This window comes from Pezoporus flaviventris, unplaced genomic scaffold (assembly GCF_033815535.1).
Source record: "Pezoporus flaviventris isolate CSIRO_AGI_PZ_B2104156 unplaced genomic scaffold, CSIRO_AGI_Pfla_v1 ptg000002l, whole genome shotgun sequence".
Classification (NCBI taxonomy): domain Eukaryota; kingdom Metazoa; phylum Chordata; class Aves; order Psittaciformes; family Psittacidae; genus Pezoporus; species Pezoporus flaviventris.
The window spans coordinates 10,956,372-10,981,942 of NW_026892550.1; the positions used below are offsets into that span (position 1 = coordinate 10,956,372).

At 38.5% G+C, this 25,571-nt stretch overlaps 1 protein-coding gene across 1 annotated transcript in view; it reads right to left on the minus strand.

The window, feature by feature from the left end:
- CLNK (cytokine dependent hematopoietic cell linker) overlaps window positions 1-25,571 on the minus strand; it is a 39,443-nt gene that overhangs the window by 5,100 nt on the left and 8,772 nt on the right. The window contains exons 2-14 of the mRNA XM_061445186.1: window positions 19,813-19,975; window positions 17,639-17,718; window positions 17,289-17,334; window positions 14,327-14,355; window positions 13,974-13,993; window positions 12,553-12,681; window positions 9,589-9,616; window positions 6,616-6,634; window positions 5,460-5,535; window positions 4,237-4,277; window positions 1,743-1,876; window positions 1,293-1,370; window positions 1,007-1,162 (exon numbers count right to left, since the gene is read on the minus strand). Of these exons, the coding sequence (XP_061301170.1) occupies window positions 1,007-1,162; window positions 1,293-1,370; window positions 1,743-1,876; window positions 4,237-4,277; window positions 5,460-5,535; window positions 6,616-6,634; window positions 9,589-9,616; window positions 12,553-12,681; window positions 13,974-13,993; window positions 14,327-14,355; window positions 17,289-17,334; window positions 17,639-17,718; window positions 19,813-19,975 (999 nt within the window). The remainder of the gene's footprint in view (window positions 1-1,006; window positions 1,163-1,292; window positions 1,371-1,742; window positions 1,877-4,236; window positions 4,278-5,459; window positions 5,536-6,615; window positions 6,635-9,588; window positions 9,617-12,552; window positions 12,682-13,973; window positions 13,994-14,326; window positions 14,356-17,288; window positions 17,335-17,638; window positions 17,719-19,812; window positions 19,976-25,571) is intronic.

Sequence of the window (25,571 nt, forward strand, 5' to 3'; positions counted from 1 at the left end):
CCTGGAAAAATCTCCAGGTAAATAGTCCAATCACAATGCTGCAGACCCTCTGACAACCCCCCACATCATCAACTGAGACTCCTGCTGCAAATACATCCTGGCCCATCCCCCCAAGACTTGTTTTTCAACCTTCTGTGGTCTTCAATGCCCCAGCTCATCGGCCCAGGGCTTGCCAAGCATCAAGGCCTCAGAGCTCGTTCCCAAACTTTCTGATGCAGATCTTACGCCTTCACTCCCCACATCATATCTTTATAGAGATGACTATTTCAGGTTTATCTTTTTTTTTTGTGTGTAAGACATACAGATACAGTATATGTTATTTAACCATATAGGAGTCAACTGGACTCATCATGAATATAACTGAATTTAATTATATAAAAAAGTGTTACTAATCTAAAGGGATTTTCTAATTGAAATTTACCATGTCTGAAAAACTAGTTGGTGGCGACTCACATGATTTAATTGCTTCTGAATATCCATGACAACTTTTGTCCTATTTCCTCATTTAAACAAAAAAATAATTCCTGTTTTAGTGTATGAGGCAGACAATAAGAAATACTGTGCAGCAATAATAGCCACAGGCCTTGCTGTCAGATAGGTTGAGTTGTATCTGTTTTAAAATATCTGCTTGTATTTATAGCAACTTAAAAAATAAGCAAAGAAGTATGTATACCTGTAAAGGGAGGACTTTTCTTTCCTCTTTGCAGGTGTTATGTAGAGTAGGTAGAAGTATTCTGGAAGTACTTGGAATATTTTCACATTGATTTAAAACTGAGTCAATGTAAAATTTGTTTTTAATTATGTATGTAAAATTTGTTTTTAAATTCTGATTTTGAAGTTGATGAAACCTTGAGGGACACTTGTAATGAGAGTATTGTAAAAGAAACTTCAATGTTACAGCAAGTTTGTTATGTGGGAGAGTTTGCCACTGATCTTTAGTATTAAAAACTTGTGAGATGTGACACAAAAACAATAGACTTGCAACAGTAGATGGGATTTTACTTACATCATCTCCTCTAAGCCCTGTTCCTAGCGCGTATTGTTGGCTGTCTTCCAGAAAACGTACTTTAATGTTGTATACTCTTCTTCCATAATAGACAACCAAAACATACGGTTCACTTTTTGATTTCTTTGAACAATCTCTAACCAAGAATGTCTCATCCTGAATGACACAGATTAAAATTATGGATTGTATGGTTAGCTCACAACAAAACTTTTAAGCCATTGTGGACAATTTACAGATGTTTTCTCCAAGAGTTTACACTCCAGGATTTGGGACAGATTGTACTTACAGTGTTTTCCTGTAACAGTGCCTTCTCTGCTTCATGGCGATCATATTCTCCAATGTACCATTCGTATTTGTTTAAGTCCTTAATTTTAAGATAGCATAATCAGTGTATAGAAATTAACCACAGCTGGAAGAAGCAAAGGCTGGTGAAAACAGATTATATCAAATCTGCATTTAGAGCAAGTTAGTGCAGTTATAAAAATAATTGTAACACTTTTCTGTCAAGAAGTACTGTTAGGAAATCTGAATCAAATTAGACATATAAATTCTTATCCTTGGCTTGAAGAGCTCATATTGGACTGTTTTCAAGGGTGCTGAATACCCACAGCTTCCAGATCATTTAACTTCCTGGGTTTTCAGAAGACATCAGTTCTTAACAGTGTCTGGGTATGTACCCTACAGGGATTATCCTGCTTTCTAAAAACCTGTCTCCATCAAGCAAAGTGCTTTTTACCTTTTCAGTGGGTTGGGTAGGGGATTGCATTTCCAGTTTTACAAGTGAACGTTTTGATTTAGTTTTGCATGCTGTATACTGTGTAGGAGATGGTGACTTCTTCACTGACAGATTTGCTACATTTAACATGGACCCTGTGAAAGTAAATTCAGAAGGAAAAAAGTTGTATTTTTTTAAGATTAAGTCATAGTCACATTTTACCCTATCAGTTTTATTAAGTCCGAGAATAGCATTTACACTTTAGAAATACGCTGTTGTGATATTAACCTTTAAAATCTAGAACAGTCAGTCATGAGTAGTCTTGTGTTAATGCAGCACCAGTGATTTCAGACTCATGCCCCAAGAGATTTAACACTGTATTCCTGGTGGTTTTTAATTGTTACTCTGCCAGGTTCTTGTGCACATAGCAAAATGTTAAAAGATAAACTACTAATAGCAAATGCTAAATAGAATGATAAATATAGAAGAAATGGTTAATTTTGTTCCACTGTCACCTTTTGAGCCCCTTTTATTTGTGTTGGATCATATTAAAGCCCCTTATTATCCCGTTACCAGCTAGCATTATTTCTACCAAGCTGTTGAAACCTTAAAGGATTCAGAGGTTCTGCCATGCTGATGAACTTCAGTGTGCTCTGAGGCTTGTTCCAATTAAAAAATTTAGGACCAAGAAGTGAGGTTGTTCTTGCAATAAGGTGAAAGTGGTGGTCTCTGGCTGTGTGTTCCCGGTTCATACTCCACTGCTGGGATGGCAACTGACTGAGGGAGTGCACATATCTGAAAACTGCCCTCCCAAATGTGATTTGCTGTCTGTAGACTTAGGGCTGCCATTTACCAGCAAGACCCAGCTCGCCAGATCACTGGGGAGCTGACATGGGTCAGGATCACAAAGCATGGGGTAATGTGGGAGGCTCGGGCTGAGACTGAAGAGAATTCAGTGGAAATAGCCCGAGAAAAGCAAGGGCTTGCTTTCAATGTGTAGGTCAAATGCAGTTTGCAGGTACGTGACATGGGGATAAAATGGTTAAATAAAGATAACCATCATATCCTGCTCTACAATAGGAAGCATTTTTGTTTGTTTCATGCCGTGCTGGTGGGAGAAATGACCTAGTGTCTATTTTTGGAGTAAATGAGAAAAATTATAATCAATGGCTTCCATCTTTTCCTTCTGGTTACTGTCACAAGAGACAGCACTGTTTGCCAAAGTGGTATTTCATTATGTTTTATGTATTGTTCATGTTTAACAGTTTATTCTGTATGTACATAGTATACGACAGAATACTAAAGAAATCTTAACATGGAAGACATTCTTTTACAGAAGAATAATAATTTTTACTGTGTTCCCTTGTTTCATACGTACGTTTAACATGTTCTGGTTTATAACAGCATTACATTTGTTTTTAAGATGGTAAAAAATGTCTGCTGATCACAGTAGACAAACAGCTATGATCTTCAGCAGGCAATCAGTCCCTTCAGAAATTAAATCTCTGTTCAAAGGGTATGGGACCAGACATCTACATTCTGTTTCTGTAATCGGTTTGAGCTGTCAAAATACGAGTATGTCACCCTTCAGCTTCTTAGTGTCTGATTTTGGCATTTGTGTTCACATCGCATTTTTGGTGGCTATCCCCACATACTTTATTTTTAAAAAGAGACCCCATGGCTAGGACCCTGCTTACTTTGTGACTGGTGCTGTGTATGTTCTGTGCAATTTTTTTTCTGGTATGTCTTAAGCTGTGGGACAAGAAGTGGAAAATAATCTTGCCATGCTCATGTTCTGGATCTGGCTGGGATGGAGTTAACAGCAGCTCTTATTTGTATAGCGGGGACCAAAACTGAGCAATATTAATGTTGACTTCCAGTATGTTCCCTTAGGTAAAGCCACACAGTCCAGAGGAAGTCCTATTTTCAAACATAATTATTTGACAGACCTGCCTGATAATGGGATCTACAAGTCCTTCCCTCTAGGAATCTGGGATAAATCTAAAGCAGTTTCATCAAAGATCAGTTTATTTGTTTACACAAGGCATTAAACCCATAGTAACCGCTCTATAATGTCCTGAACATCTGTAGCTTCCATTTAGCCCAGCTGATTTAATCTCTGCTTGAAAAAGCAGACAGTTAGTTGCGCTCACAGCATGTACTTTCTCTGTGGCTCTTTCTATGCCCAGGCAATTTTCCTTCTCTTCCTCTCCCCATCGTCCTTTAGTAGCTTGTCCAAATTCCCATCCTATTCTGGCTTTGGGGGCTACAATGATTCATCACTTGCATTCAGGGTTGGACATGGGGTGTAGCTGTGCAAGTAACTGCTTGTTTTTTCACTGCTATTGCCTGTGTCATTGTTTTACTTGTTTTCTGCTGGTTTACTTTAACATTCCCTTTGTACTAACTTGGTGCATTGGAAATCATCAGTGTAGACATACACACATGGAAACATGGATCTGTTTCTTTTTTATCTGCTCCTGGTCTAGTTCTCAAATCGATCTGTAGTTCTTACCTGAGCTGCAAATGTTTTTAGAGCTCTGCTTGCACTGAAGGCTAGAAAAAAACAACCAATGAAAGTGAAGTCAGAAAAATATTTGATAGCAGCGGTATTTAAGAGCCAAATTAGAGAGCTCTTGCTTAAAGAAGCTGTGCTTCCCCAGAATACCCCTTCCTCTACTAATTGCAGCTTTGGGCCTTCCTGAGTTTTGGGCAGTCATTTTTTATTTGGCATCTTTTGACAGATTTCCCATTAATTTCATGAGCTGCTTTTTGAAGCTATATAAATATTTACCCTCCGTAAGAGAATTTGGCGAGAGTTTCACATTTTAACTGCATGTGTATGGAAGCACAGTTTGCTTTTGTTCATTTTGAGCATGTTCCCTGCTAATTTCACCTGATGTTCCCCATTCTTCTATAGGAAGACCCAGGGAGCAGTTGTTCCCTGTCCTGTCTGATTTTCTAAACTGCTGCTGAGTACCCAGCTGGTATTTTGTTGTGCTATTAATTAGAATGGTTACACTGGGAAGAGCACCGACCAAATAACTTCACATAACAGGGCCGCTGGTGCCACACAAAAAGAAACAAAATAGTAGGGGTCACAAATACTGTCATATTTACACCAGAGAATAATTTTATCTTGGAGAAATGCCATCATTGTAAACAAGGCTAGATGTAAGATTGAGTATTTGTCTAGGAAAGATGTTGAATCATTCATATTCTTCCCATCTGCTTTATCCTATACTTTTGGTTTTTGTTGAGTACGTCAGGAGGCTACAGCACATTTTAAAAAGCACATTTAGAGCATAAAAGAACATAAAGCACATTTAGAAAAGAAAAATAGGAACAATTGTGGCAGATGTCTATGGAAGAATAATTGACCTTTGAAAGGACAGGTTTGTATTCTTTGAAAATAGGAAATAAAAGGGAGAGGAAATGGTTGGAGATAGAGGAGCTACTTTATACAGTGTGTCTAACACCCTATCATGGAAAGTGAGGCAAAAATGCAATACAGTAGTACGCTATTAAAGATAAAAATTGAATGTGCAATTACAATACCTTGAAAGCAATTTCCAAAGACGGTTCTTGTCATGCATCAGGGCAAGACATAATATATCACTACATGGCATCAGAAAGTGACATCTTGCTTTTATTTCATAGTGAAGTATTATTTTCTAGGGTAGAATGTTTAGTCCTTGAAGCATGTAGTACAAACTCATGAAATTCTTATATTCCTACCTGGTTTCAGGGTGATGCTTTGATTTATACTCTTGTGCTTGAAAATATATTTCAGGTTTCTTCCCCAACTCTGTAACTATTAATAAAAAGTATAAGAACTTATTTCCTCTAATGTGTAACTTAGTATCTAGTAACTACCGTGAAATAAATTAACTAAATTCATATATGAAGAGAAGGCAATTCAATAGGAAAACCTCGTAGGCTGCATCAGTCTGGCTGAAATGAGTAAGCTGACAATTTCAGTGGGAAACATTTGTGCATATAGTGAATCTTACAGATTTTGCCGATGCCAAATATGGCTTAATAATGTAATATGGTGTACGAGAAATATATGGAGGGTTCATAAATCCTTTTTATAGGACAGGATAGATAGGCATTGAATGTATTAATGCAGTCAATACTATTTCTAGCTGAAAATCAGGAAACTGCCTTAATCTGAAAAAGGAAATGCCAGAGGAAATTATGAACTCATTAACATGAAGGTGTAAACAGCATACAATCACGTAGCCTGTATCTATCTTCAAAATATTTCAGAGTAACCTTTTTTTTAAATGGCCTTTCCATGCACATGTACACAGCAAGTGCCTTAGGCTGTTTTTGAAAAGCTGAATGTACATCTAAAGAATTGGCATGTTTTCAAAGCATTTTTGTTTTGTAGCTTTAAAACCCCAGAGCTTTAAAAAAACTTTCTTTCAAAATTCTCACCATCAAATTATGGGAGAGGAGCAAGATGAAGAGAAATGTTCTCTCTGCAGATCAGATTGATCCAGTCTTTTCTGTTTGGGATATCATTCCCTCGGGTTTAAGTTCCAGCACTCTCCTTGTCCCCAGAACCTTAAGACTTTGATTTGCTTAGAACAAGTGTGATACCCTGGTTCCCAGATAGCTGTAGTTAATGCCAAATTACTTGCCCTTGTTTTGCTGTTTTCCTCACCTGTTGAGGTCACTTTAAATCTCTGTGTTCTCAGCAGACATATACCTGAGGGACATCACTTACTCATTTAAATACAGAGCCAGACAGCCTAATGCTACTTAGCAGGGTAGATGTCAGGGTCTTATACTGATTACTTCAGCTGGAATTTTAATGACAGAATATTTTGTTCTTGGAATATAAAGGAAAGAGAACCAAATTAACACCATAGTATTAAATACTAACCTTGTTCTCTTCCAGATACCTGTATAAAATGATAACATAGTAAATATTTTTCTTTCAATTCCCAACTTGAACTTACCCCAGCAGACCCAATTCTCTTTTAATTTTAAAACAACATACAGACATCCAATCAGTAATACCTGATCACTTTGTCAAAAACTCAGGCTAAATGCTGATCTCATTCCCTGGCAATGAGAACTGAATTTTTAGGGGTATAAGTGAACATAATGGTTTACTGCAGTGATCACCATTTCACATTGACTTGTGCACCAGTTTAACTTTCAGTATGGTTTTCCTTCATTGATCTTGTATTAAATCAAGAGATTGATTTTGATTGACTTGAGATACAGTATCCAAAGATTAAAATTAGTCATTTCTTTTCAGGCTCCTTAACTGACGGTACAATTATTTTGACTGTCATGGCAGGTACTTTGTTCAAAATCACAATGTGGTGTTAATTCAGCATATTATGTTACAAAGACGTGAATGATAGGCAGGTGTCTGAAGACCGGAGTTTGGTTCATAAATTAACTGTATTTCTGTATTATTATGGGAATAGTAATGATTTTGTTAATTTGTTACATACAAGACTGTAATACATAAATATTAAAGGATAGAATGTTTTATTTTTGTAGATGTTGCACTGTGAGCCTTCCTTAAAGATTACTTTCTGGATCATGTTTACTTGCTACTTAAAAATTCATAGTCTCATTCAGGTCAGAAGGGACCTAGGCTGGTCTCTAGTCCAAGCTCTTGCTTAAAGTGCAGTGTACTGTGAGATGAGCTTTGACCAGCTGGGTCTTGCAAACTTCCAGATTTCACAACCTCTCTGGGCAACCTGTTCCAAGACCCTCATAAATACCCTCAAAATTAATTTTTCTTCCTTCTGGTTGAAACCTCTTTTGTTTCAAGATCATTGCCTTTAGTACTTCCACTGTGCACCCTGTAAAGTGCCACGCTCTGCCTTGATATTCATCCCTTAGGTACTGGCAGGCTATTGGATTCCCCCAGAGCCAGCTCCTACAGGCTAAGGGAGCCCAGTCGCACCAGCCTCATGTCACAGAGAGTTACTCCCTGTAGTCCCTGGCTATACTGGTGAGCCTTTACTGACCAACTTCTGTCTGTCAGCTGCAGCCTTGTGCAGTACTCCAGGTGTTGTCTAGTGAATGATGAGGAAAAGGGAATAGACCCTTCTCTTGATCTCTTGGCTTATGCTTCTGTTGATACAGCTCAATACGCTGTTAGCTTTATGGCCACCCAAGGGCACACCAGTGGCTCAAGTTCAGCCTATAGCCCCCAGGTCCTTTAGAGCAGAGCTACTGCCAAGGGGGGCAGTCCATCTTGGGGCAGGAGTTTTCATTTGTCCTTTCCAATTGAGCTTCTTTTGACCCTTTCCAGACAGCCTGTCTGGGTCCTGGAGAAGGGGAGTCCTATTCTCAAACCTATTGACCTGGTATTTGGTGTATGAAACCCTGATGAGGGCACACTGTCTCCTCCTGTAGGCTACACTGAAACTGTGTCTTCAGATCTACATGAATGGGAAGTGATCCAAATTAAATTTTATCTTTTCTGTGTTATGAGATACATGGTATTTCCCCTGAGATATATTCAAACTAAGAGCCTGTTAGGAATTGCAGGGTGTGTGCAGCTGTACAGTGCCCAGCCAGAAATATTAATTACAGAAGTAATATATTTATTGCTCTTGGGGGCGTTTTCATATCTTGTTTGTAATAAGTCAGTATTTAGGATGAGACAAAGCATTTTGTGTTAAAATATTTTCTTGCCAATATATAATTTTTTTTTTTTTTTACAATTAATGTTAATTACAATATTGCAATCAAACCAGTGATCTATCAAATGAAATGAGTTTCTAACCACAAGAGGAGTGAAGCTTGGGACAGCTTCCCATTCAGAACTGTGGAGAAGAAAATCTAAAAGGATTTGAAAGTTAGAGCTAGACCAGTCTATAGATTTGTGCTACAGCCCACTGTGGTAGGAAATGGCTGGGCTTAAATACCATAGAAGTTCCTTTCTGTCCTCCTTTCCCTTGCAATGAGATAAAAAACCAATACAGTAGAAATGTGTTAGTGCAGTAAATAGAACATTATTGTAGGGACTGTATCTCTTAATACATCTTACAGGAAACCACTTGCCATAGCTAAGTTCCTTCAATACTAAAACTGTGTCCTCTGCTTTACTTCATTGGCTCAAGCAGAAAGTGAAGGAATTTGTTAAAATGTTGTTTGTTTGGTTTTTTTTTAACAGAAATTAGGATCTGAAGTAAAAAATCACTTGTCTTTGCCAGTCTCTGTAAGTTACTGCTTTCTGCTTTACATATGCCTATAGGTGCCTTTCCACCATCGCCTTTCTCAGGTTCTGTCCCCTGGACACAGCCAGCTGCACAGGGCTTGTAAGAGGCCCCAGGTAAGGAGAAAGGGGAGGAGAGGGAGAAAAGAGCTGAGGGATAACAGATGAGGTTCATTCTAGATATAAAATTTGTCAATTTTTGTTTCTCTTATTGAAAAGGAACATCTTATTTTTGAGGTAGCCTTGTATTTGCATCAAAGTAATGCTATTACACTCCTCTATTGACCTTATTTTAGTTTTCTGCTTTTAAAAATCTGTGGAATCTCTGTTTCTCTGGAAGAGAATGTCTCTCCCACTGCTCATCATTCATAGTCATCTGCAACATCTGGCAGTTCCCAGATACGCTTTTATGTGGATGCTTAGGAAGGTAGCATTGCACTGAATGTATGTTTTTATTTCTGCAAGCAACTTCAGGATCTGGCCTGCCATTCAGAAAATAGTGGCATTAAAAATGCTACACACATTAAAGATACTTTTATGACCCCAAACTAATATGATCATTAGAGTATTTTTATCAAATAGGCTAAAATACTTTAACAAGAGAGGCTGTGCAGCCATAGAATGTGTATGGTTATTATGGTCCCAATATATACAAAGATGATTACTTACTTTGTTTAGTTCCTTAACAGATAGATGTCTGGAAGAGAGAATTTTATACAAACCATTTCATTATCATAAAAATAGGTTTTGCTACTTAAATACTTTGATTACATCATCACTGAAATTTAACAGCCCTTGGCAAGAGAAGGATTTTATTACTGATATAGAAGTGCAGAGACTGGTTATTTTTTCCATAATTTTTTTTGCAGGAGAAGGTTATGGGCTTCCATAAAAAAGAATCGCATTCACTGAATTCATTGTGTTAACTGAGAGAAGTCTTTATTAAGGATTTATTCTGGGAGGAGGGGAGAAGAGATATGAATGACTATCAGCTTTCTTCAGCACTTTTTATCTCATGCCAGAATGTCTTATTATGAACTTTAAAGTCAACTATAAATGGAGATAACTTCCTTTAAGACTGAAGGGTTTCAAAAATGAAACATTTAAAGAGGCAGAATGAAAAGTGTAGAAGAAAGGTACAACCAGGAAAAGAGGAATGGAGAGTGCTCCTCCTGATTCAAGTAGGTGTTTAGGTATATTTCTGCCTTCTGACATGCTGATCAACAGGAATATCTTCTTTTCCTAAGAAGGTTTGTCAGAAAATACTCTCCCCCCAAAAAGTGACAATGTATTGGTTGTCACATCCTTTGTTACATGTCTTGGGTATGGTGAACACTTGCTCTTTTTAGCAGCAGATATCTTGTAAGAGGCAGAAGACAAGATTTTAGAAGTTTTTTAGCAACATAAAGTGTGGATAAGCATTGACTAGTACTTTGAAGGCTGCAGGATTTAGTCCCTGCTTAGCTTACCTTCTGGAGCGAGAGAGAAAGGCACAGAGTTATTTTGCCAAATCAGAGAGAGCATGAAAGGAAAACACAGTATAGAAAACTCTGGGAGCTATTTTCAACACTTGTTTAGTGAGAATGAGTCTCTTTTTGGTGACTGTGCTCAAAACATCAGCATGGAGGGTTAAAGACGTGAGAAATTTGGAAATTAATTTGCTAGGGGAATGTTTCAGGAAGTCTAGGAGAAAGGAGAGGAACTGTTTTGAGTTTAGATAGTTGCCCCGTGTTAGCTTCTAAAATTTGTTAGCTTGGTTTCCAAGGTCGTTATTCGATGCGTGAAACTTGTATTGAGGACATTGGGTGCATGGTACAGTTCAAGGGTAATAAAGGTGTACTTGCAGGCCTTGCCAAGGGATTTGCCATTCAGACGGCCAGATTGCCACAGGCATTAAACTTTCAAATCACACTAAAGCTTCTAAGATACATGCCAGGATCCTGCACATACCTATTATTATTACTATTTTTTTTATGACGACATTTATAGAGTGTGTAAATAACGATGTGTTTAATTTTATAAGTCTTGTTGGAAAATGGGACTCCTAAATCACATCTGCGGTTTGACAGCTTTGCTTACATTCTAGCAGATAACGTTTGTAGTGCTGTACTCCTCCGCACTACAGCTCATGTTTTGTCCTTACAAAGCTGTGACTGGACTGAACATGGGCGAGAAATATTTTGAGTGAAGTGCTTGTGTGCCTTCCCCAGATCATGAGTGGTCTTAGTCTGTGCCACTGCTCTCTTACTCATGTGATTAAAAACCTAGTACTATAAAGAGACCCCCAGGCAAACTTAGAAATATTTTGGTATCTATAACTGCAATGAGAAGTGGAGTTTGGTGATTATGATTTTTGCTGCTGCCTTTTACTTCCAGAGTAAGAAGTACTATGTATTTATATTGCAGAATTTGGCTTTATAAAAGGACCTTTCAAATCCATGTTCTCTTGAGTGAGGGGATCAGTCATGGGACTGGGAAGTCTGCAGCTCTAGATCAGATCACACACCTGAATATGAAGCTACTTCATGCTAATAAAATGTCTTAACCAACAGCTTTTGGAAGCTAATCCATGAAAGAATTTAAGCACCATTCAGGAAAAAATCCCACCAACCCATACTTAGAGCTCACTCCTTAGGTATACGCTAAACTATAGGCAGGAGATTATTTCATTGATTTGTAAGCTTCCCCTTGCAGGAATTGTAGTGACCTTTGTAAAATGAATCAAAGTTCCGTCCAGATGAACTGAAATTAAACCATTTAAGGAAGGATGGACAGGATTGACACAGCTCAGTTGTGTCCAAACTTCTGGCTGCAATAGGTTTTCCTTGAGAGACATTTGAGTATTTTACCCTGCGGGCCCTGGATGTGTGTTCCTAGCATGTGTCCTCCACCATCCCCATTTATGAATGTGCATTTTGATCACAAAGCAAGAGCAGGTATGCCTCTGGCTGGATACATATGTTGTGTGAAAATAGCAATGCGACTCATAACCAGAGAGATGCATATGCTTGGTCATACAGCTGGACACAAGCAGTTTGTGCTTCAGAACTCATCCACGCTGCTGTGTTAGGATGCTGAATGAACATGGGTGTTGTACGGCAGAAGAGGGCAAGATGAAAAGAGCAAGAAGTGACTTGTAGCCTGGATTCATTTGTCTTAAGGGCTGGAGAAAGACTTTTGGCTACAGATTAGTCATTTTGTTTGCTGAATGAAATGTCCTTGGGATGTAGAGCTGATTTCTATTTCTCTGGTGTGGTCAGTGTATTTCCTCCTTCCCTTGGTTCACCAGCTGTGCCAAGCAAATGCAATTGTTTCTGCTTAAAATTGTTTGCAAACCTTCTAAATATTAGTAAGAAAAAGCAGGGCAAACCTTAAACAAAGTGTCCATGAATGTTCTGCCTACTTTTCTACTCCTTCATTTCTCCACCATTGTTTTGGCAGCTTTTTCTTGCAAAACTGCTAGTGTCACATTACACTAAATTCCACTTCTCCCAATTATTCACAGCTGTCAAAAGAATAACTTCTTTCTTCTTCTCAAGTAAAAGCAGAGGTGTGATGGAGGTAAAGCCTTGTGGTTTAACTAGGGAGAGTGTTTTGGTTCTTGGGGAATGAGGTTGAGGAATGCAGGCGTACCTTGTGACTTTTGCTGATATTGGAAAGGTGTGAGCTTGGCTTAGCGCTTTCCTCGTGTGAAAGCACTGGCTGCTTGTCTTCGGCTCTGGAGGAAGTGGTTGATACTGCTTTGGCAGTGTCTTCAGAGGCCTAGGGAAGTCAAAGGAGAATTTGAAGAGGCAGTAGGGGCACAGGGACTGTGTTTTAAGGCTAAGAAGTAAACCACTGGAATTTTCTGAGAGCGTTTCAATGTATGTGTGCTGAGCTTAGCTCTGGTTCAGGAGCTTCTTGGGGCCCTTCAATAGCAATAGTATTTTGGCTAATATTCTACATTTGCAAGACATTACTGTACTGTGTTACATGCCACTTAACCCCCTTTTCTGTGCGCTTCACTACTGTGTGCCCAGTACAACTCTTTGGTGCTGGTGTTTCTGGGTGGATATGGCTGTATTTAAGGCCCAGCCAGGGAGCACGCTGCAGTTCAGACACACAGACAAAATACTCTTCATCCCAGAGGACTTGCAGCTAACGCCAGCCCAGTGTTTTCTGGCAGGTGTAGGCACACTCTGCCCATTCCCTGGGCCCAGCCAGTCACAGCCCAGCTCCAGCTGGAAGCTGTAGCACACAGAGCTTGGGTGTGTAAAACCGGAGGTGCATGCATGCTGTGCTGCAGACCTGCCCTTCAGCAGTGGGCTCCTGGGGAGGGAATGTGAAGCTACGCTGTCCTTTTATGCTCTAACTTCATATTTTTACTTGAGGAATAATCTGATATGTCCGTAATGTTAATCATATTTTAAACTTCTTTATAGTTTTTGTGGCAATTAGTGTAGGCACGGAGGAGTAAGCTCGTCAGTCCTGGATAACCTGTTGGAAGGATGTCTTGATGGTAGGCGTTGTTTGGGGTTAAAAATTCAGAGAAATGATTAATTTTTTGTTAGTGGTCGTACATTCGTGGAATAGAGCTTGATTCATCTTCTGTGTGAGTGAGTAGTAATATCCTAGTTGAATTCTTTGGACATGATTTAGATTTGTAGCAAAAAAAAAAATTGGCAGAAAGATTTAAGGGGCAGTGAAGTCAGTAATATCATGGTGAACAGAGCCTAAGGCACCAACACAAATCAGTGGAAGGTATTTTTTCCCAACAGTCTGTATCTGGGTTGAACCGGATTCAACATTTCTAGAGTTTTGACTTGGTCATGGGCTCAGCCAAGTTGATTTTGAAGATGTGGGCCTGAGCTCCTGCTGTGAACACTTACAGCTCATGTTTTGTTCTCCCTGTTTTCATATTAGAACATAAAGGAGTCCACACAGAGCCAGGTAGTAAAAGGATGCCGGCTCACTTCCAGTCATCTGTTACCATGAGTGGTGCAGATGGATGTGAGCATTCATTAGCATTGTGTTCCCCAAGGAGTGCAGGCAAGCAATGTCTTAAGTGATCTTACCGTGGGGGAGGCACAGGCTCCTGGGAAAGAGAGGAAACAAAAATCTGTGTCAGCTTTTTTCCTCATTTTACTAAGAGAAATGTAAAGAGTTAGACAAAGCAGGCATGCCTGTGTCAACAGTCAAAGCATTTGTGTCAAAGGATATGTGCTCTGCAGCACATATTATCATACTTTAATATGCCATGTTAAAATCACCAAGAGGTAAAAGGCATCCACACAAGCCATGAATGCAAGTCAGTGAGATAATGTAGGACTACAGATACGAGTTCTCATGTCCTTTAGATAGTGCTAGCAAAATTGCAGCCTGCTTTTAAAAATATATTAAATGGCAAATGATGAGATATTCTGCTTACCTGGGATCCATGTATTTTAATTCGTTCTCCTAAAAATAATTATTAATAATTGTTAATAGTGTGCTACCCATATAATTCACAAAGATATAGCTTTATACTGGTTGTTAGAATGCCAGTAATAATAACAGTAATAAATCCCCCAACCCTGGTCTTGCTTTGTCTCCAGAACTCTTTGCTCCAAGGTCATGTTGCTTTCTCCACAGCATTCATCCTACCTCTCACATCTGTATCTCCATAACTTTTCTTGCTACTTAGTGAGGAGCATTAATTTCTGTGAAACTAGGAGAAGCTGGAAGCTTTGGAGGTTAGGTAGGAGATTGTTACATGTGGGAATGGAGGTGAGTTACAGCCTAGCCCCGGGACAGAGGTCACTGACTTGCCTGTTTTGTCTCTTAGGTGTTCTGCACATGAGGTCAATGGGCTCTGGAAGAGGCTTGTTACAAGTCTAGTAGGTTTTGTGTGATCTGTACTGTATTTAGTCTTTCTTAAGTATGGACTCACAGACGGATTCACGTCCATCTTATTCTCAACCATTTGTGTTTCTCTATATTTAAAACACAAAACTAAGTGGAGTTAGATAATTATGGTGATTATAGAAATATAGAGAAACTTCCTGTGATGTAGTATCACTCACAAATATTCATTTCATAAGACAGAAGAATCATCTAAAGCAGGAAAAAACTTTTTTTTTCTGCTTAAATTATAAAATAGATGAAATTAAAAAATCACCATGATACTTGATAAAATGGGGTAAACTTTGGTTTTACTCCTGTGTTTTGGAATGAAACATTTGAGGGTGATATTTCTTCGGGTATTGTAAATTTAAATATTGTTCAAAGACTTTATATATGCATCCTATCAAGTTTTTTGGGATGCATTTTTTTTTGCCTGTTTTGATTTTTTTTTTGCATAGAAATTTATAAAAATCTTGAAAAGCAGCGAAAGTAGATCTGTTTCTTTTTGCAATGAAATCTACCAAAATTGGCCGATTATTTAAATGAACATAGGATATCTTAATAATAAACCCTCCCATCTTACTCTGTTTGTGTTAGATTTAGATTCTGAAAATATTTTCATAAGTCCTACATACTGAAATCCTAACTAACACAAGCAGAGATGCAATGTATCTTAAGTTCTCCTTCAAGTAAACAATAACAAATTGGCCGTAATAAAATAATGGTACCTTAAATGTTTAACAATTCTAGAAAATAACTTGCAAAAATTCTTCTGTGCTGTTCATGCCATCTTGTGGCAAAGCCACTTAATAGCACTGGGCAGGAGGACAAATGTTGACATTCATTGACAGAATCATAGAATAGGGTTGGAAAGGACCTTAAGATCATCAACTTCCAACCCCTCTGCTGTGGGCAGGGACACCTCGCACTAACCCATGTCACCCAAGACTCCATCCGTCCCAGCCTTGAATAATGGTGTAGTTGTTATCTGAAAATAATAGTCTTCTATAAGCGCTATTAGCTCAGGATGTACTAAAAATATGCATAAGTTGTGTTCTCAAACTGCAGAGTTTATTTTACCTGCTTGCACTGTCTATGGCTCATCTTTCTTAATGTCAGCACACATCTCATGGAGGCAGGCTAACATGTAGATCCAACCTACTAAATCCTGGTGGAATTTGAAGCTTTATCTAAACTGGCAAACTGTCAGTGGGACCTTGCCAACTGATTTCTGCAGATTTTGAAGCTGACTTACTCAAATTTCTCTCAATTTAGCTTTTTTACAAACTGCATCAGGATTTGCTCACAACAGTTAATCTGACCTTTCATTTTGCAAGCTTTATAGTGCTTATTTTCTCATAACCTGTAAGAATTATTTGACCCTTTATACTAAAAGGAAAAAGATAAATTCTGTTTTGCATGGAATTCTTTGCATTATTTTTCTAGCTGATCAAGTATAATGTTACTCTCAGAAAATCAGCCATTGTAGCAAATGTAGAAAGGATCATATTTTCCTGGCTTGGCGATTGCATTCCTTTTGACCATATTTATTTAGCATGTGGTTCAAAGATTTGAAAATGATAAGAAAAAATATAATTCCTTTTCAAGGTTAATCAGATATTTAAACCTTCAGTAGTTGGCTTTGTGAGATAGTTTTACATCTAAAGTATATCGAATAAAAAGTTTATGGAAACCTACATTTAAAATAATCTTACGATTGAGTAAAGCCATCAATTAAAGGATTTAATAGTTGGACACCTCATTAGATTCTTGAAGAATAAGAGCGCAATCTGTCTCTGATTTCTCCACAAGAAATAAAACAAAAGAAAAAAAAAACTAAAGGTACAATTTTGAGTCAAAATTACAGGATTTTGAAGCAAATTTGAAGTTAAAGATAAAACGGTGGAGAAAAAGTATAAGGTAGGTGATGTACCACATAATTAGCATATTCGTAGTAGGAGAACATTGTCAGATAGCATTTGTAAATAGTTACCCTAGGATGTAAATGTTTAATAGGAATTGCTAAAGGTGATATTACTATTTAAAAATAATTATTAGATTATGCTTTACAATGTGTTCATACAAAATGCCTGAGAAGGATAAGGAGCCAAAAACCATGAGATCATGAGAAGTAAAGCATAGCAGGGATCTTGCAGTCTTTTGGTGGAACAGTTCAGGAGACACAGGCTTCCCCTGCACCTCCCCATTATGTCTTTATGACTGTAGGGAAAAGGAAAACCTGATGATTAAATTGAATGGCTTATTTTCTCCCCCGTAAGGAATAGGGAGCTCATAAGATAAATATGTCTCCTTTTGCAAATAATTTGATGTCAGATAGCTGAAACAGTACTGTGAAAATTGCCGTACGACTATTCTGGAAAGCAGCTGCTGTTCTGAAAGCCATGCCTACTGTATCATCTGCAATCTCTGCTTATGTAGATAAGCTAAATATGGAAGCAAAAGTTTCTAGTTCTGATTGAAGAAACAAGTAGATTTTTTTATTATACCTCTAAAATTTGGTGTGCTCCTCCCCTCCAGAACAGATGTGTGTTTCTGTTAATAGAACAAAATAAAGATACGATGTTAGTCATCATCCTTGAAACTATGCCTGGTGGAAATGGCACTGCTCCTGGGTGGGGTGCCCTTAATACTTGGTAGATCCCCAGGAGTCAAAAAATGAAAGCAAGTGGTGAGGATGTTCGTGCGAAGTGAAACAGGAACAGCTCACAGGAACTTCTGTGACCTTGTACAAGCGCATATTATGTGGCTAAGACTATAAACAGGCTGCGCATAACTTTAAATGATAGTACAGAAAATCAAAGTCTATTTGTGAATAGGGTTTAAGATCTTTACTTACAGCTGAGGACTGAGGGGTCTGAGATGTGTGCTGAGTGTTCACTGGGGAAGTGGTACCTGAAGGCCTTAAACAACGTTTATCTGTAAAAAGAGGAAGAAAAATCAAGTAATTGCATTGCTGAGTAATTCAGTAATACAGTATTTTAAGAGGTTTTAATGTTCAAAATAGGTTTTGAAGGTCAGATCTTGCCATTTTTATTGCTTTGTAATCTTTTTCTTCTCAGAAATTAGCTGTTGCTTTATTGTTTTGAGGACATAAGCATGACCTTGGGAAAACCTTCATGGTTAACCTCCTCATTGTGGTTAAAAAAAAAAGTCTTCATAAGCTGGTACACAGTTAAGGCAGACATTAGACCTAAACTGTGAATAGATTAGTGAATTTGTTTTTCATTTGAAACTTTGTTCTTGGTAATGCCATTGTGTTCTTCTGATTTTGCAAGGTGTGTGTGTGTGTAGCTTACTCTCTAAAGAGCTTTTCAATTTTCAGTTCATCTTTTAATGAATACTGCACCCATGGCCATCTAAAAGGAATGCACAGGTTGCACACTAGCACAGGGTTTTGAATCATTAATTTTATATCTCAAGTGTACCGTTATCTGTCTAGGAAAGATGGCAAAATGGGATGTTAGCATTGAGTTTTGCCTTTCTGAAATACATTCTCAGAACTTTTCCTCACTCTTGTGTCCTGCCACATTATAGTTACAGGGCGTAATACACAGGCAAAATAGAGCTTTTTGATTAATGTGTTTTCTTTGAAATCACAAACCAAAAATGATGTCATTTTGGTATTTCAGGGCAGCCTTGCATAAGCAACTAAAGATGCTGACTGAAAGTCTTTTCTACTAACCAAAATAAAACCAGCATTTGGAATTTACTTCCGATTTCCACATAAAATATGCAAATGAGTGTGTGGAACATAATGGAAAATATCTGGATGCGCAGATTTATTGTGATCTGCTCACACACAAATAAATGTTCTTGTGTTAAAATTGGCCTATTTGCTTTAAATATCAAACTCCCACAAAAATATTTGCTGACTCTGATGTGAACTGGAGCAAGCTTTCATACATACATTGATCCTGGATTTCCCCCCAGTTATTGAATGATTTAAAACCTCCACAGAGTGTTTATAATGGCTTTGAGCATGGATAGTGAGGATGATATTTCACTTCCATAAATGGGATATTAATTGGTTATGTATGTTTGGGCATTAAATATGACTTAGAATGGCTTTAGTAAACCCAAACTTGATTAATGCAGCTAGCCTGCAAGGCTAAGAATGCCTGAGAAATACACTCCAAGTAATTACTTATTGTCGCTTGAAAGTGGCAGAGAAAGCCTTTAAAAAGAGTACTGTGTTTTCTCATCTGCAAATTATCATCTGGAGGGAAGTTTCATTGATATGTTTTCCATCCTAGTTTTCTAGGTTTAAATAGCAGTGAGCTTTTCTGAAATGGTTATGGGTTAAACAGTCATTATTTTGCACATTCCAGGTGGAATGGGATCATAGAATTTCTCCTGCAAAGGTAATATTAAAATCACAAAAGCAGTGTGCCACATAAAGAATATTCTTGCTGCATTTCACCAGTTGTCATGAAAAATCAATAAAAGAGGGTGACAAATGGGGTCATCTGCAAGATGTAGCTGTAATGAACAGATCTGCTTGGCAGTCTGATGGAAAATCAGACTGCTGAAAGAGGGTAGACGTAGGTTTAGATTAGATATTAGGAAATAATTCTTCATTGTGAGGGCGGTGAGACACTGGCACAGGGTGCCTTGAGAAGCTGTGGCTGCCCCATCTCTGGCAGTGTCCAAGGCCAGGCTTGACAGAGCTTTGAGCAACCTGATCTATTGGAAGGTGTCCCTGCCTGTGGCAGGGAGTTGGAACTGGGTGAGCTTTAAAGTCCTTTCCAGCCCAAGCCGTTCTGGGATTCTGTGACTATGTAATTATTAATTTAACATAAGCTAATGGAGATAAGGGTAACTGTTGAATATGAAAATGCAGATAAAGCCCTTCTCTTCCTGCCTACCACAGTTTGCTTGTTTGTGAAAGATCCATTCGTTGGTTCGTTGAACCATTTAATTTAAAAAAATACCCAGACTGAAACCCCCAAATCTGTACTGTTCCTGTTTACCTCCAGGTTTGTCTCACTTCCTGCAGACAGCAAGAATTACCTGCATATTCGGATTCTTGTAGAGGTTTGGCAGGAAGAATTTTCAAAGCATGGATGGCCTCCAGAGTGGAAGAACTTACAGTCTCATAATCACCCTCTTCTTCCTCAGATACCTTGGAGGAAGATTGTAAGTCATTTTTGCCCTTGATTTTCAAATCTTCATTCTGTATAGAAAAAGAGATATGCAGATAATACAAATAAATTTTAAGTTAAAAATTAATTTCAGGTTTAGAAATGCTTGATTACCAGAACCAGAGGGTTTTTTTTTGTGCACAGAGAAATTGAAGGGATGGAAAGTAGTTGAGCAAGGATATTGAGGATCTAAATTTTTTATTTAGATTAATAAAATACCCATTTGGGAGACAGTTTAGATTTCTGACTGAATTTGGCTTGTCACCACTCTTAAAATATAATAAGAGTGTTTAATTTTACGATCATTGCAGACATTTGAAACTGTGCCTTTCAGTATAGTATTATCCATGTGGTATTTATATTGTACTGACTGTTTACATATGTTACTTGCAAGAACGTATTAACTAGCTCATCAAAAATGTCACACTTTAAAGTAAAAACATGCACTGTTTTGGGGAATTTGTGCTAGCAACTGTGCAGTCCAAGTGAACATGATAGCAAGTGGAGTCCTCAGAAATGTGGTGCTGACAGTGTCTCAGGATGTCTCTGGATGTGTCTGTGCACTTATATTCCAGATGCGGCCTCACCAAGGCAGAGTAGAGGGGGAGGAGAACCTCTCTTAACCTACTAACCACACCCTTTCTAATGCACCCTAGGATGCCATTGGCCTTCTTGGCCACAAGGGCACATTGCTGGCTCATGGTCATCCTCCTATCCACCAGGACCCCCAGGTCCCTTTCCCCTTCACTACTGTCCAGCAGGTCAGCCCCCAACCTGTACTGGTACATGGGGTTGTTCTTCCCCAGATGCAAGACTCTACACTTGCCCTTGTTGAATTTCATCAGGTTCCTCTCTGCCCAACTCTCCAGTCATCCTTTACTTGTTCAACTTGCTTATTAAGCAATGGACCTGTGCTTTCTTTTCATCTTTCTGACTTGTAATGTATTTTCAGTCTTTTCTTATATGCCTGAGCTGAAACTCAAAACCGGCTTTCAGATACAGATGGGAAGACATTGAAATGTGTACTGTTAGCTTTTCAGCTTTCATTTGCCCTGGTTGCATATTAAACGATGAGGTTTATGACTTACATACTTTTTCAAATTGAATCCTGCTATTTTCACATGATCTTATGATAAAGGTGTATTTTAGATTCAGACCATAAGTATAGAATTGACAAGTGAGTGAGTCACTTCTCAAGCCTGGCTCCCACTGAAACAAAGTAAAGGTTCTCATATATACTTCAAAATTCTCATGCATCATTTTGCATTAAAAAGCCAGATTACATTTTCTGTAAAGGAGTGAAAAAAAAGTAAAATTTTAGGAAGAACAGGGTGATACTTACAAAATTGCAGGTATTAGCAGGAATAGTTCTTTTGTTTTCTGTATGAAATGGAGAAAAAATGTCAGCAGGTGTCATTCTGGAGAAAATGATACAGTAGCTAATAATGTATATAAAGCAATAATAATCTTCCAACTGCACAGTATTTTACAGATTCTAAAATGAAGGAGATGAAGCAAATCCACCCATGAATTTGTTGACAAATGCCATGCATGAGGAAGTAGCTGTGTGGAAATGGGATTCACAACCAGTAGCATGTCTAAGCCTGCCCACAGAAAATACCCAGAGAAGGATGTGCTTGAACTCCTCTCTCTCTTCTGAGATTTGTTCCTTGGTGCACAACTCAGAACAGTGGTAAGGGCTCACGCCAGTTAGCTTGGAGATCCTGGTCTGGAAATCTCACTTCTGCATAGAAACATATCTTGTTCCCTTAGTGGCAGAACAAAATCTGATCTTCTGCTTTCAAGACTGAACTGGAAAATGCGTTGTGCTGGTGTCTTCTCTTTGGTAGCACAGCATTTGCCCAGGAAATTGGAGTTCTGGTTTCAGCTTGAGAAGCTCTAAATTCGCATTGTCCAAAACTGAGAACATTCCAGCTACCAGGTAGTGGCCATCAGGCCATGGAAGTTGTTTCGTGGTATAGCCAGGAGAGCATGAGTTACAGGGCCAAATTGCTGGTGAACAGGAGAGTGAGTTCACTTGAGTAGAGGCTGCCAAGTTCTGCCCTTAATCTGATTTACACATTTAATCCAGTGACTGTTTAATGCAAAGCAGCCATGGTATGTCCTTGCCCAGTATGTGCTCTTGTTCTGCACTGTTGAAGCAATCCTTGCTTAGGCTGACTGGCTTCACCAGTCTTGCATCTATGGCTACATAATAGCCTGATTTTAGACATAGAGCATGAAAGTCTTTCTCTTAAGTTTAACCTATAATATATAATTACAGCATGCTCTAATGCTTAGGAGGAAGGGAGAGTTGTGGACTTGAATGCTTTTGTGGCAAGGAGAGAGTTAAAACCAAACCCACATTTGGTCCAGGTGTTATACCCTATGTTGAAGAGTGAGAAGGATGGGCAGCAACCCTCCCTTCCAGCTGTGAAAGAGGCCAGACTTTACCAGAACAGCCTCTTTACATTTGTCACTGTTGTACTTTTAAGTTCTGGATACTGCATGAGCCTGGTATTGCAGAGTTTTGTGTACCCCAGCAGATGGCATTGAATGTTCATTTATTCCATATGCAGAGTACTTTATTGCTGCAGGGTCATCGAGGAGGGAGAGGAGGGAGAATTATTCGTGCAAACTAGTTGTCTGATTTTCTGTTTAGTTATGCTTGTGCAAATCAGAAGTAAGCCCAGTTAAATCAGTGACTTCACTGAGGAAAACTGGTGCAGATGAGGATAACTTGGTGGTACCAATATAATAATGGAAAAGGCAGTCGGTGTCTTAAATGCATGGTTATTCTCTCTTCAACAGTAAGAAATGAGTAACAGTGATAAATATAAAAGTTTCTAGTCATGTATTTCATGGCTTAATGTAAAAGGGACTGTTTGACACAAGCCTTTATGGTGATTTATTACTGTCCAACATCAGTTTACACTTTGATGTCCAGGTTAATATATAATCTATTCTGTTATGCAGGAATCACCATCGTTTGGAGGAACTCCAGCCCTCTCCCTTTCTTCTGACTGCTCCCATGCACAGTGTGAGTGAAGGGAGAGGCAGCATTGCTGCTCTACTGTGGGCATTCCCTTTACATATGGCGAATGCCCATATATTTGCTCTGTGCTAGCTGGGCTGTGCAAACCATCTAGAACCTGCTCCTCCTGTTATTTAAGGATGACATTTTGGTAGTGAAGATGAAAATTTCACTGTCAGCTACACCGTACATGTTGGCCTTCAGAATGAGAAGCACTGCATGTCACCTGGGTAAAGGAAGACTGTTGAAGAGTCTCACCCCTGGAACATCCAATTTATCATAGAATCATAGAATTGTTTGGGTTGGTTGGAAGATCATCTAGTGAACCCCCCCTCCAATGAGCAGAGACATTTTCAAATTTCCTGGCTTCTGGTGCACTGGCTGTTATACAGGGATGAAAGAGGACAGAATCTTTGTACCAGGTATTTGCAATCAGCTGGACCTTCCAGCATCAATGTTTTTTCACTGCAAGCTGAAGTCTTAGCGCTGGCAGGAGTCAGTCTCCACAAGCAGTAGGGATTAATCATATTTTATTCAGTCTGAAAATATTTTTTTGCTTTGCTACAATCCTCTGTGAAATTAATAAATAGAGTGTATCAGTTACAAAAATAGGGAGGCATTGGGTGTGTTTCTGCCAGTTGAGAGAAAATGCCTGATGTCAAAGGACAAAAGGGGATTAGTTTGTCTTTAATTTGCAAGGGAATAAAATGGTGTGCATTTTGTAGCAACCTTGCCTGCTTTTCATAGCGATCTAAAAAAAGTCTGTTCCAAAGGGTGACAGGTTAGCAATTTGTACATTAAAACCCAACGTCAGAAACATAGCCCTTCTTTAAATGAGAAAGCAGAAGGTAAATCTGTTCCCATAGACTTCCATGAGTCATGAACACACTGTTTGTTAGTCACTGTAGTGTTTTAGCCAGTATCGGCGGTATTGTGGGTTGTATTTTAATAAACCTTGTGATCCTGACAGGGTGTCTCCCAACCACTTCAGGAGAGAAAAATGAGGCTGGAAATGCTTCAAGGAAGAACCTGCACAGGAGTTTTCAGAGTCACTGTTTTTCTGCCTGGTCCAAAAGTATGGCATAAAACCGTGTCCTGTTAAGTATATGGGCATCTTCCTCTACCCTCTGGAAGGGTTAGGTAAAACAAGTAGAAGCTTCTGGAATGGCGTAAGTTTAATTCCAGGACCAAGCAAAAGGCTAGGCAGGCTGTGAAAAAGGTATGTGAATAAATGCCAGTTATGGCAAGCTTTTGTGATAGGGCCAGCTATCCACAGGGAATAAAAGATTTGCAACAGGATGATAGGCTGCTGGTCTTTTTTTCCAGAACTGCTTTTCCAGCCCTAGATCTAAATTTTCTGTATTGTATAGATACCAAATGCATTTCAGCAAACTTCACATAACACAATAAAGATACAGTATACTGAATACATTCATCTGGCAAGTTGTACCCCTGTTTAGTTAGATAATTTTATATGCTTTGCATTAAATATCTCTTAGCTCAGCTAGAGTTGTGAAATTGCTGTCATTTTCCACTGATTTAAATGGGAGCAGTGTTTTACTTTTGAAATCAATGCGATTAAACACTTGCTTACTGCTGATGATAATCTGTCATGGAATCAGATTTTGAGATCCTGTGTAATTGTCACATTGTTTTTAAACAACAAAAAAAAAGGGGAGTTTTTTGTGACTGGCAGCAGAGGAACAAGGGAAGTTCCCTCAGTTGCTTTCTTGAAGTTATCAATCAAATTAATGTTTTCCAACAGGAGGATGACTTTTTGCAGTACTCTGGAAGTAAACATGTTTTGCTTTCTTATTAGTGGTTATGCAGTTTCCACTTAGTGAGTATCCATGTATTTTCCTTTTTTCTTACAATTAATTCTAACTTTTATGGTTATATGGTTTATGGTTATACAGTGTTCTGATCTGTTCACGCCTACATCTTAGAAACTATCACTGAGTCCGAGTCATAAATATGGTAAAAAGACACAATATAGTACTTCAATTTTCAGTAGTGAAAGAATTTTACCTTTTGGATGTGTGTCCAGATTCATTGCTGCACATACGTTTGAGCAAGATCTATAGACAAAAAAAAGGGAAAAAAAATCCATTTAGATATTAGAAATAGCCACTGTTTGATGAAACATCTTGAAGAGTCAAGGTTAACAGAATGAGTGAAAGGATAATAATTAAATCTGAAAAATGAGTTGGCAGATTTAGAATTTCAACAATCGTGGGTCAAGCCTTATGTTTCTGTTCACTTGTAGCTCCAAGTTTGATGCAGTTACAGAGAGCTCTGCTCATTTTACAGACATTCATTTTAGACATAAATATTGTAACAGCCTTATTGATGCTTTAACGTATTCAGTATTGTTCAAGGGATGAATTTGCTTAGGAAGATAGGAGCTAAACCTCTCTTTAGCATGCAGCTGTGCCAGTGCACATGGCGCTCTTCCCATTCTGCCAGCCAGCAGAATAAGCAAAACAATTTCCCCCAGTCCTGATGTGGTATTTTTCCATCCTGCTATTACTGTACCGTAGGGAATATAAGAGATATATTGAGTGTGGAAAAACCACATAAATGGATCTTGACCT